This window comes from Staurois parvus, unplaced genomic scaffold (genome assembly GCF_062004578.1).
Source record: "Staurois parvus isolate SC_StPar_1 unplaced genomic scaffold, SC_StPar_1.0 ptg000020l, whole genome shotgun sequence".
In the NCBI taxonomy this organism is placed as follows: domain Eukaryota; kingdom Metazoa; phylum Chordata; class Amphibia; order Anura; family Ranidae; genus Staurois; species Staurois parvus.
The window spans coordinates 12809996-12822894 of NW_028317816.1; the positions used below are offsets into that span (position 1 = coordinate 12809996).

The 12899-nt window shown below is 40.7% G+C and overlaps 1 protein-coding gene across 1 annotated transcript in view; it reads left to right on the forward strand.

The window, feature by feature from the left end:
- The window catches only part of CNTNAP2 (contactin associated protein 2), a 2186758-nt gene that overhangs the window by 1438741 nt on the left and 735118 nt on the right, over window positions 1-12899 (forward strand). The window contains exon 11 of the mRNA XM_089687345.1: window positions 3065-3171. Within this exon, the coding sequence (XP_089543471.1) occupies window positions 3065-3171 (107 nt within the window). The remainder of the gene's footprint in view (window positions 1-3064; window positions 3172-12899) is intronic.

The following is a 12899-nucleotide window of genomic DNA, read 5'->3' on the forward strand; positions in this document are numbered from 1 at the left end:
GTTACTTTAACTGACAACTGCAATCTTATGCAACGCTGCACCCAAATGCAATGTATGTCCTTTTTTTTCTCATAAATAGAGTTTTCTTTAGGTGGTATTTGATTGCCTGTGTGTTTTTTATTTTTTGCGTTATAAAAAAAATGACTGACAATTTTGAGAAAAAACTATATTTTGGATTTTTTGCTATTAAACATGTCCAGTAAAAAAAATAAAAAAAATCTAATTTCATCATAAATTTAGGCCAAAATGTATTCTGCTACATGTCTTTGCTAAAAAGAAATCCCAATATGATTAAATGAATTGGTTTACTCGAAAGTTATAGCGTCTATAAATGCAGTTATATATACTGGGATTTTTTTTTTTTATAAGTAATGGTGGCAATCAGTGACTTATAGTGGGACTGCGGGACTGCGGCAGGCATTCTGACACTGGGGGGGAACTGACTTGGTGTCACTGATATTCCCAGTGACACCAATACAGTGATCAGTGCTAATAAAAAGCACCGACACTGTACTAATGGCACTGGGCAGGAAGAGGTTAACATCTGGAGCGATCAAAGGGTTAGCTGTGTGCTGTGTACTGTTTCACCTTATGTGCTGTGTGTGTACTTCACTGTAAGCACACTTTTTGTATGGGTCTGCTATGCATAGTCATACTGGTAGTGTATGACATAGTGTGCTGGAGCTGACAGGGGAGAGAACTGTATTGTTTACATACAGTTCTCTCCTCCCAATGGTATTACTCGGCAGTCACCAGGTGCTGGGGAGTAATCATGGCCTGGACCCGGTGTTTGACAGCCGAGGCTGGAAATGGCAGAGCGGGAAAAGCGCATTCTCATGCATTTCAAGTTTCCAGGCAGAAAGAACGTTAAAAGTGCAGGCAGGGCACTGGACAAAGCACTAGGGACAAAACTGAGGTGAAATGGTTTGATATCAGGGGCGGACTGACAACTCATGGGGCCCCCGGGCAATAGGGGATCATGGGGCCCCTGTGTCCTTGCCCAAACTCAAAAAAGTCTATGAAAAAGGTACCAGGGGCATCTCATGGGGCCCCTACTGACCCCGGGCAGTGCCCGAGTTTCCAAATGGTCAGTCCGCCCCTGTTTGATATAGTACAACAGATTACAATGTATTGTGCGTATGTCATGTTTTTACTTTTTTGAATCTCCCGCCGGTTCCGCTCCCCTGCATCACGGCGCTTGCAGGGAAGGGAACCCGGAAGACGGATGCCGGCATCGACCGGAGGAAACAGCGGGAGAACATCGCCCGCAGGACACAGTGGGAGGACATCAGGGATCGCAGGGACAAGGTAAGTTACACTACAAACACAGGAAATTTATTAACCTCCCTGGCAGTAATCCCGAGTGTGGCTCAAGGTTAACGCTTTTGGTACTGAAAATTAACCCCGATCCACACTCAGGATTACTGCCAGGGAGGTTAATAAACTTCCTGATGACGTGATTTGTGAAATGCATCGAGGCCCAGCCATTTGTCGCCGCTTCTAGTAATGGAGTCAAGTTGTGGAATGTATGCCAACTTAGGTTGAGAGAGCGGCAGTGCAGAGCATCTGCTTCTGCCTTCTGGAGATGCCATTTTGCTGTGTGGAAGACTGTGAAGAATTTGGGGTGAATCGACTATTTTTAGTTGGCTGACTACATTTTGCCTTGATTATATTGTATCTGGTGAGTTGTTACTTTCACTGTATGTAGTGGTGAAGTGCACAAGTGGATTACTCCAAATAATCTTTTGGACACTGGCTGTGGAAGGTTTAACTTCTGCGGAGTTAATATATGGACTTTCTTTTTGTGGACACTTATTAACTATGTTTATTCCATAAGGATATTATACATTCTTATTTGACACAGGGTGGTATTACATATTGTATCATATGCAGGTAATTATCACTTTATTATCATTATGAGTAGCGCCTTTTTCGGTTATTTTTGATTATAGGGTGACTTATTCTCACCTTGCTCCACAACCCCTTAGTTGCCTCCTACTCTTTTAGTAGGATGAACAGTTCAGTAACCTGTTCTAATTTCATAGTTACATAGTATGGCTGAAAAAAGATAAAAGTCTATCCAGTTCAATCATTGAAAAAAAAAAAGTTATAATCCTACACCCACAGTTGATCCAGAGGAAGGTAAAAAACACAGCAAAGCATGATCCAATTTGCTCCTTCAGGGGGAAAAAAAATCCTTCCTGAACCTCCGAGAGGCAATCAGATATTCCCTTGATAATTTAATTATAACAGCTCTATTCAAAGCTAATACAAATACAGTGGAGTACATGACATAATGCATCCTACAGTATCAATTTCAGACTTTCTGTATTTACTGTACAGTATGTCACTCTTAATAATTTTAGCCAACTTTATATCTGTGTGCTGTGTTTAGGTGCCATACAGCTCAAAGTTTTTCTCTCCTTCTTTATTCTCTTGATAAGACTATTCTTACAGCCGGCACGAATGAGCCTGAAAAAGCTGAAAGTGTCAGCATCTGAATCATTCCAACGTCTGTTACAAAGATCTGCTGTTTATTTTTTTCTTAGTTGAATGCCCATGCTTTGCAATGCACGCTGATTATTTTCTGTTGAAGCCAGCAGGCACAAAGCCACCTCATTACCCTTTTACTGATGAGAGGTAGCTTCTGAAAATCACTGCAATCTCTCTGTATGCTGTTAGACTTCTTCCATGATCTGTTACAAGTCCAAGGCCCAGTCACCGAGCAGGAAAGGTTCACCAACATGCCTTTTCTTGTTGTCTGCTAATGTCTGTGCTCATGTTTCTGCCAATTATAGAGTTTAGAGAAGCTATTCTTACATCAGCTTGTTTCTTGTTACTGAGTTTCTTGAGTTAAAATGCCTGCTATTAGTCTTGCCATAGCTCACCTTTTGTGTAAATGAAATATTTTGCTGCAATTTGTTACGTTCTGTTTAATTTAAGCTAATTAGGACTAATTAATCAAAAACTGTTGAAATATTTGCACTGACATAGGATGCTGACAATTTGAAGTTCGTTAACTTGTAAAGCAAATTTTTCTAATTTGTTTTACTTTCTTTGGCAGATGTGTCCCCAATAATTGTGAACATGGTGGCAAATGCACACAAACATGGGATACCATTACATGTAACTGTGAGGGTACTGGCTACACTGGAGCTACTTGTCATAACTGTAAGTATAAGACTTCTAAAATATCTTTTGTGTGTATTGCTTATGTAAAGTAGAGCTCCAGCCAAAAATTTTTAAGTTTGAGTAGAGGAAAGGTTAAACCTCTGTCAGATTTATATAGTTCTTTGTGTACCCCTTGGACAGATTTTCCATCACTGCCTGTGTAATCTACAGAACAGGATGTGAAGAAGAATCCCTTCAGTGATGGCAAAGACAGGAAAAAAATTAGAAAAACATATACACCTTCCCTATTTCTAAAAACGTTTTTGCTAGAGGATGAGGAACATTTATTTTCGTAATCCATTTGTTTCCTACTATAAATGATGGCTCTGCGTTCAGAATTAATGTATCGGATTTTTATTCTGAGCAAGTTGCATTGGTGTTAAAGTCCGAACAGCAATACACAAAGGTTTGAAGGTTACCTTTACCCCATAAAACGAAGATATATGAAAAAATGAGTCTCTTTCAGAGGGCAGCAGGAATACTTAGATATAAATGAAGAGGGATTTATGCTCCCGTGAAGTGCGTTTTTAGAACATTTAATCTATTTCGGATTTCAGTCTATTTTTGGACTTCTTAAGACTCTTGTGAGTGGATGGTAGTAATAATATAAGGCAGCTGTAGCACTGTCTTGTTTTTTATCTCACAAGAATGACAAGTGCATTGTAGTTGGCAACTGGACACCTAGAGCTGCATGAGAGGTACATGGAAGAAGATAGAATATTCAAGCTGCATGTAGCTCTAACCTGATTCATAAGTGTCTGTTGCGAAGGGTATGAGAATGGAGTCTACATGTCATTCTATTCTGTTCAGTCAAAACTTTATGCCACTTAAAGATTACTATTTATAGTTCTCTGGTTCTTCAGTTATTTCTCATATATTTCCTCTACGTGCATGCCAGAAGTGCATCATTTATAATGTGTTTAAAAATAAGCTCAAGTTGCACCAAAGAGATTTCAGAATCACTCTTTTCTGTCCAAAGTTAATGTAATCAGAATTCATTGTATACGTTCCTATTTATTATTTTAAATGATATTACCTTGGAACTTAAAGATGATCAACAGATGTCACTTTTAATTTTTAAAAGATAAATAAACCAAAGAACAAAAATGCAATATAATGCAGGCTACAGTCCATGGATGTGATTGCTGAATTAGTTTTCTTTTTTTTCCAAGCTAAGAACATTTTCATCATGTAACTAAAATATCTGTTAATCTGGCAAAGATGCAGTGTCTTTGTCACTTCTTGCAACCCGCACCAAAGACTATCTTCATTTCTAGCTATCTTCTGTAAACTACCAATTCAATTGTCCTCCCATGTAATGGAGATGGAGAAATACAGACTTGTTTGTAGTCAATATAAGGAGAGCAGCCTAGGGCTCTCCTAGGCTCCATAGATACAGTGGAGGAGTGACATAGCCACCTAGGGAAAGGAAGTGTGTTATTTGCAAAGACATGATGGTAGGTTAATTGGATTCTGTCTAAATTGGCCCTATGTATGTATGGATGTGAGTTAGGGACCTTAGATTGTACACCCCTTGAGGGTTAGGGACTGATGTGAATGTACAATATATATGTACAGCGCTGCGTAAATTGACAGCGCTATATAAGTACCTGAAATTTGCAAAATTAACAGGTGAAGATAAAGTAAAAGGAGGTTTAAAAAGATAGTGAATGCAGCTATAACACTTATCACGAATAAGCTGCAAATAATTCCCAGAATGCCAAAGGTGTAGCACTATAATGGTGAGACACACAACCATTTACATTCAAATGCATTCTGACATGTTCTAACTTGCACTTGCCTGGGTTGTAGACCAGTTGACTCAGTCTTTAAGGAGTAGTAGAAGAAATAACGTGTGCATTGTGCTGTTGCCGGAAAATGAGTGACAGGAATCTGGAGCAGCAGATTAACATCAAATTTTGGGTGAAAATTGTCAAAAGTGCAAGTGAAACTTTAGCTCTGTTACAACAGTCTTATGGTGAACATTCCATGAAGAAATCAAATGTTTTTAAACAGCATAGGCATTCCATCTCAATACGGGGCACTTTTATCCCCTTCCTGCCCAGACCAATTTTCAGCTTTCAGCGCTCTTACACTTTGAATGATAATTACTCAGTCATGCTACACTGCACCCAAATGAAAATGTTGCCCTTTTTCACACAAATAGCGTTTTCTTTTGGTGGTATTTAATCAGCACTGGGTTTTTTATTTTTTGTGCTATAAATTAAAAAGGACGGAAAATTTTGTAAAAAAACTAATTTTTCTTCATTTCTGTTTTAAAATTTTGCAAATAAGTAACTTTTTTTCATAAATTTTGGCCAAAATGTATACTTTTATGTTGTTTTGGTAAAAATAACCACAATCAATGTATATTATTTGGTCTGTTATGGAGTCTTCAAGCTATGGTACCAATCACTGAAAATTGATCACACCTGATCAAACCTGATGTACTGATGGCTTATCTCATTTCTTGAGACACTAAGGCTGGCCATACACTATACAATTTTCTTACAATTTTCTGTCCAATTTCTGCCCAATTTCCTTTAGATTTACCTTCAACTGTGTAGTGCAAGGGCCTACCTAATTGGATAAAATTGAAAGTGTTGTTTGGGTTTGACCTCCTATTATATGGTTTTTGGTAAATCTAAAGCAAAAATCTCAAGAAAGTGTATAATGTATGGCCAGCCTAACAAGCCAGGACTGCACAAATACCCCCCAAATGACCCATTTTTGGAAGGAAGACATCCCACGGTATTTATTAAGATGCATAGTGAGTTTTTTTTAACCTGTACATTTTTCCCACAATTCTTTGGAATATTAAGAAAGTAAATGTTTTTTTTTTTTTTTTTTTACACAATTGTTATATTAACATGTTATTCCTCTCACACGGCATATGTGTACTTGCAACTACACCCCAAAACACATTCTGATACCCCTCTTGAGTATGTGGATACCACATGTGTGAGACTTTTCCACAGCCTAGCTACATAGAGAGGCCCAATATGCAAGGAGCACCGTCAGGTGTTCTAGAGACATAAATTACACATTTCATTTCTTGACTACCTATTACATTTTTGAAGGCCCTGCAGCACCGGGGAAATGGAATTACCCACAAAATGACCCAATTTTGAGGAGCAAACACCCCAACATATATTTCTCCACAAGTTTTCAGAAAATGTGGAAAGAAAAGGAAAATGTTTATTTTTTACACAAAGTTGTCCATTCATAAGATATTTTTAACACATAGCATGTATATACGAACAATTACACCCCAAAATACATTCTGCTACTCCTCCTGAGTATGGGTATACCACATACAGAGGCCCAACATCCAAGTAGCATCTACAGGCTTTTTAGAGGCAGAAATTACACATCTCATTTCCTGACTGACTATCACAGTTTTCAGAGCCCTGGAGCACCAGGATAATGGAATTACCCACAAAATTGCCCCATTTTGGAAAGCAAACACCACAATGTATATTCTGTGAGGCATAATGACTCTTTTGAACATGTCATTTTTTTCCACATGTTTTTGAAAAATGTGGAAAGAAAATTAAAACATATTTTTTTTTACAAAAAGTTGTCTACTAGTAAGATATGTATAACACATAGCATTTACATACCAAGAATGACACCCCAACATACATTCTGCTACTCCTCCTGAGTATGGGGATAACACATGTGTAAGACTTTTCCACAGCCTGGACACATCCAGAGGCTCAACATCCAAGTAGCATCTTCAGGCTTCTAATACATAGCATGTACATATCAAGAATTACACTCCAAACTACATTCTGATGATCATAGGGTAAACAAAAGATTACTTGTGGTTTTAGTAGTGCAGTTGTCCACAGAGGAGAGCACTGATCCAGGCAGCAGGCAAGGACATAGTCAGTAACAGCGAAAGGAATCACCCAGACAGCAGGAAGGAATACTGTATATAGTCAGTACAGGCAGCAGGCAGAGATATTGCCAGCACAGCCAAAGCATTGGTCCAGGAAGCAGGAAAAAATGTGGTCAGCAACAGCCAAAGGAATTGTCCAGGCAACAGACAGAGACATGGTCATCAAAGCCAAAGTATTGGTCCTGGGAGTAGGCAGGAACATGGTCCATAAGTAGGTAGCAGGCAGTGGCATGGTCAGTTCAGGTGTCAGGCAGAGGCATTATTGATCAACAGGCCAGGGTCAGGTGGCAGCAGGCAGAACCATCAGGCTTAGGGGCTTGGTCAGGTAAGGCCTGAACACAGAGGTAGATGCTTCTTCACACCCAAATCTCTTCAAAGCCTCCGGTCTGCAGACCCTAACATGAAAATTACAAAAGCCAGAGAAAGCCAAAAACGTTGTTTTCTCCACACGAAAATCTATTTTGGAGCCCCTCACATACATGATACTCCAGTGTTGTCTTGAATCCAACTAATACAGTGGAAGGGTAAAAGATCAGTTCAGGAGGCAAAAAGCATGGTCGATCAACAGGCCGATGTAAATGCACGTGGAAGGCAGAAACGTGGTTGATAGTTCAAGTGGCAGACAGAGACATCGTCAATAAACAGTCCAGGGTCAGTTCAGGCAGCAAGCAGAGGCATTGTCCATAAACAGTCCAGGTCACAGAGGGAAATACCAGGTAGCAGACACTGGAAAAATATCTTCACTAATAGTGTAGTGATGTGTGATAGATCCAGAAACACTCTCAAATACAGAGGCCTGGCTGGGAGGGACATTGGGGACAGTAGTATCAGGTGGCATGGCGAATTCGGTTACTGGAACACACACAACATTTTTTGGAGGGGTGGCTGCCTGTTTGAGTAAGGGGAAGGATATTGGGGAAATGACGTTCATGGAGTCTGGTCACTGAATCAGAGCAAATTCGTTCAGAGGCATGTCCATGCAGATAGAGAAGGGCTGTAAAAATGTCCCCTTGTCACTTCACGCAAGTTAGCGATTTTTGTGTGCACTTGATGACATACAAATTGTACAGGGATAACTGAAACAAGTAGATAGTAGATAGTAAATGGACGGGCATATGAATTAGCATTGCTGGCAATATATTGGCTGGCATACAGGTTACACTGCTCCACAATGTAATTTAGCAGATCATCAGTAAAAAAAGAATTGAAAAAAATAAATTGTGGTATAATTTTCTGCTTGTATCTGAGGGCTTGGCTGTGCTGAAAAGTGGGGAACAGTAGATTCTGCAGAATTAGTGGGCAGCCATGTGGGATGTAAAAGTATGTCTGGGAGGCTAGTATGGGCTCTACCTCATTGCTGTGGATGGGAAACCCCACTACTAGTGCCTGGCCCATCATCTGTGAGTGCGGCCCTGCTTGTACTTTTCACTGCACCAGTATTTGTAGCCAGGGGTGGACTGAAAACTCATGGGGCCCCCAGGCAATAGGGGATCATGGGGCCCCTGTGTCCTTGCCCAAACTCCAAAAATCCTAAGCAAAAGGTACCAGGGGCATCTCATGGGGCCCCCTACTGACCCTGGGCCCTCGGGCACTGCCCGAGTTTCCAAATGGTCAGTCCTCCTCTGTTTGTAGCACTACTGGTGGATACCTGCCTATCTTCTGGGAGTGCTGCACTGCTTGTACTTGCTACTGACACTACTGGTGGATGCCTGCTCCTCCTCATATCTCCTGAATCTCTTTGTTTGGATTCTCTCCTCATCAGAATCCATTGCTGACCCTCTGCTTTCAACTGGCTCTTTGTCAGAATCTGAGTCTGACCGAGACAGTTCCTCACTATTCTCGTCCGTCATATTCAGTATCTGTTAAACCTTCCTTGCTAGTGTATAATTTTTTAGATATGTTGATACTGCACTGCTGACATTGCTGGTGTTAATTTTCTTGATCACTGGTACGCTGTGACAGATGTAGATTTGACACTTGTACACTGACAGATGTTGATCACTGGTACAGGTGTGGATTTGACATTTATACACTGTGACAGATGTTGATCACTGGTACACTGAGACAGATGTGGATTTGACACTTGTACACTGTGACAGATGTTGATCACTGGTACAGGTGTGGATTTGACACTTAAACACTGTGACAGATGTTGATCACTCGTACGCTGTGACAGATGTGGATTCGACACTTGTACACTGTGACAGATGTTGATTACTGGCACAGGTGTGGATTTGACACGTATACACTGTGACAGATGTTGATCCCTGGTACAGATGTGTATTTGACACTTGTACACTGTGACAGATGTTGATCACTGGTACAGATGTGGATATGACACTGGTACATTGTGACAGATTTTGATCACCAGTACTGATTTGGATTTGCTACTATGTAATAGATGTTGATCACTGGTACGCTGTGACAGAGGTGGATTTGACACTGGTATACTTTGACAGATGTTGATCACTGGTACAGATGCCAATGACCGCTGGTACACTGTGACAGATGTTGAAAACTGGTACAGGTGTGGATTTTACACTTACAGTATACACTGTGACAAATGTTGATCACTGGTACTGATTTGGATTTGACTCTGGTACTGTGTAACAGGTGTTGATCACTGGTACGCTGTGACAGAGGTGGATTTGACAGATGTTGATCACTGGTACAGATGCCAATGACCACTGGTACTCTGTGACAGATGTTGATCACTGGTACAGGTGTGGATTTGACACTTATACACTGTGACAGATGTTGATCACTGGTACAGATGTGTATTTGACACTGGTACACTGTGACAGATGTTGATCACTGGTACGGATGTGGATTTGACACTGGTCCACTGACAGATTTTGATCACTGGTACTGATTTGGATTTGATACTGGTACTGTGTAACAGATGTTGATCACTGATACGCTGTGACAGAGGTGGATTTGACACTGATACACTTTGACAGATGTTGATCATTGGTACAGATGCAGATGCCAATGACCACTTGTACACTGTGACAGATGTTGATCACTGATACAAATGTGGATTTGCCACTGGTACTCTGTGGCAGATAGTTACCACTGGTACTGATGTGGATTTGCCACTGGTACTCTGTGACAGATATTAATTACTGGTACATATGTGGATTTGACACTGGTACACTGTGACAGATGTTGATCACTGGTACAGATGTGAATTTGATTCTGGTACTGTGTGACATATGTTGATCACTGGTACAGATGTGGATTTGACACTGGTACACTGACAGATTTTGATCACTGGTACTGTTGTGGATTTGACACTGGTACTGTGTAACAGATGTTGATCACTGGTACGCTGTGACAGAGGTGAATTTGGCTCTGGTACACTGTGGCATATGTTGATCACTGGTACAGATGCCAATGACCACGGGTACACTGTGACAGATGTTGATCACTGGTACAGGTGTGGATTTGACACTTAAACACTGTGACAGATGTTGATCACTGGTACACTGTGACAGATGTGGATTTGACACTTGTACACTGTGACAGATGTTGATTACTGGCACAGGTGTGGATTTGACACTTATACACTGTGACAGATGTTGATCCCTGGTACAGATGTGCATTTGACACTGGTACTCTGTGACATATATTAATCACTGGTACAGATGTGGATTTGACACTGGTACACTGTGACAGATATTGTTCACTGGTATAGATGTGGATTTTACACTGGTACACTGTGAAAGATGTTGATCACTGGTACAGATGTGGATTTGACACTTGTACACTGTGACAGATGTGGACCACTGGCTCACTGACAGATGTTTTGACACTGTCAGATGTGTGAGGTACACTGTAGGGTGCATTAGTGTGTATTGTGCTTCAAAACTCACAGTGGCAACACAGACTGTCTCTGCTTCTCCTCACTGGCAGAATCTGTGTGAGGAGAGGCAGAGCTGCTCAACAGACAGTTGGTTGTGTTTACATTACATGATGGCTGTCATTGGACACAGCGATCATGTGATCAGAAGGGCCAATCAGAGAGCCCTTCTGCCAAGCGGTGTTTTCTTGTGTACAGGAGACATAGGCACACCAAGAGCGTGCAGCTACGCAACCACGTTCTGAAGGTTGTACAGGAATGTGAGTCTGACAGAGAGTGTTCGTCACTATTCTTGTCTGTCATATTCAGTATCTGGAAAGCCTCCTCACTGGTGTATAATTTTTTAGACATGTCGATGCTGCACTGCTGATATTGCTGATGTTGATTTTGATGTTCACTGGTACATTGTGACAGATATTGTTCACTGGTATGCTGTGACAGATGTGGATTCGATACTTGTACACTGTGACAGATGTTGATCACTGGTATTGAAGTGAATTTGACACTGGTGCTCTGTGACAGATATTGATCACTGGTACAGATGTGAATTTGACACTGGTACTCTGTGACAGATATTGATTACTGGTGCAGATGTGAATTTGACACTGGTACTCTGTGACAGATATTGATTACTGGTACAGATGTGGATTTGACACTGGTACTCTGTGACCGATATTGATCACTGGTACAGATGTGGATTTGACACTGGTACTCTGTGACAGATATTGATCACTGGTACAGATGTGGATTTGACACTGGTACTCTGTGGCAGATATTGATCACTGGTACAGATGTGGATTTGACACTGGTACTCTGTGACAGATATTGATTACTGGTATAGATGTGGATTTGACACTGGTACTCTGTGACAGATATTGATCACTGGTACAGATGTGGATTTGACACTGGTACTCTGTGACAGATATTGATCACTGGTACAGATGTGGATTTGACACTGGTACTCTGTGACAGATATTGATCATTGGTACAGATGTGAATTTGACACCAGTACTCTGTGACAGATGTAGATCACTGGTACTGATGTGGCTTTGACAATGGTACTGTGTGACAGATGTTGATCACTGGTACACTGTGACAAATGTGGATTTGGCAATGGTACACAGTGACAGATTTTGATCACTGGTAGAGATGTGGGTGACCGCTGGTACACTGTGACAGATGTTGATCACAGGTACAGATGTGGATTTGACACTGGTACTCTTTGACAGATATTGATCAGTGGTACAGATGTGGATTTGACTCTAGTACTGTGTGACATATGTTGATCACTGGTACACTGTGACAAATGTGGATTTTGGCAGTGGTACACTGTGACAGATGTTGATCACTGGTACAGATGTGGATTTGACACTGGTACTCTTTGACAGATATTTATCAGTGGTACAGATGTGGATTTGACTCTGGTACTCTGTGACATATGTTGATCACTGGTACTGGTAAGTGAGGCTGCTCATCACAGCAATGTAATAAAGTGTATGTAAACCGAAAATCCTTCAGTTGGCCTTTGAACTGCCAACATGTCTTTCAGATAGGCAGCTAGCAGCCAACTGAAGGAGTGCAAACAGCAACTTGACAATTCTGCTGCAAGGCAGTAGGTTAGTGTTGTCAGCCTGCTGTTGTTATTGGCAGGATCTATGGACTAAAAACTCTGCAACCAAGTACAATCAAAATTCTTTGTAAAATTGTATACAATGAAGCGTAGTGCCTAACAGACTGAAAGATTTTTGAGTTTTGTTTTTTACACATACTATGATAGTGAAGTGCAGGTCTGGACAGGCTCAAGTGCAACTTCAAGATGCAACGTCAATATATACCCATCAGACCACTATTGACAAGTCTAACTGCAGTTTAGAAGCTTTAAATTGAGCACAGATCCTTTTAAATACAGTATACACTAAAATTTATACAGTATATGTTTATAGAATTTAATATGTATATCAC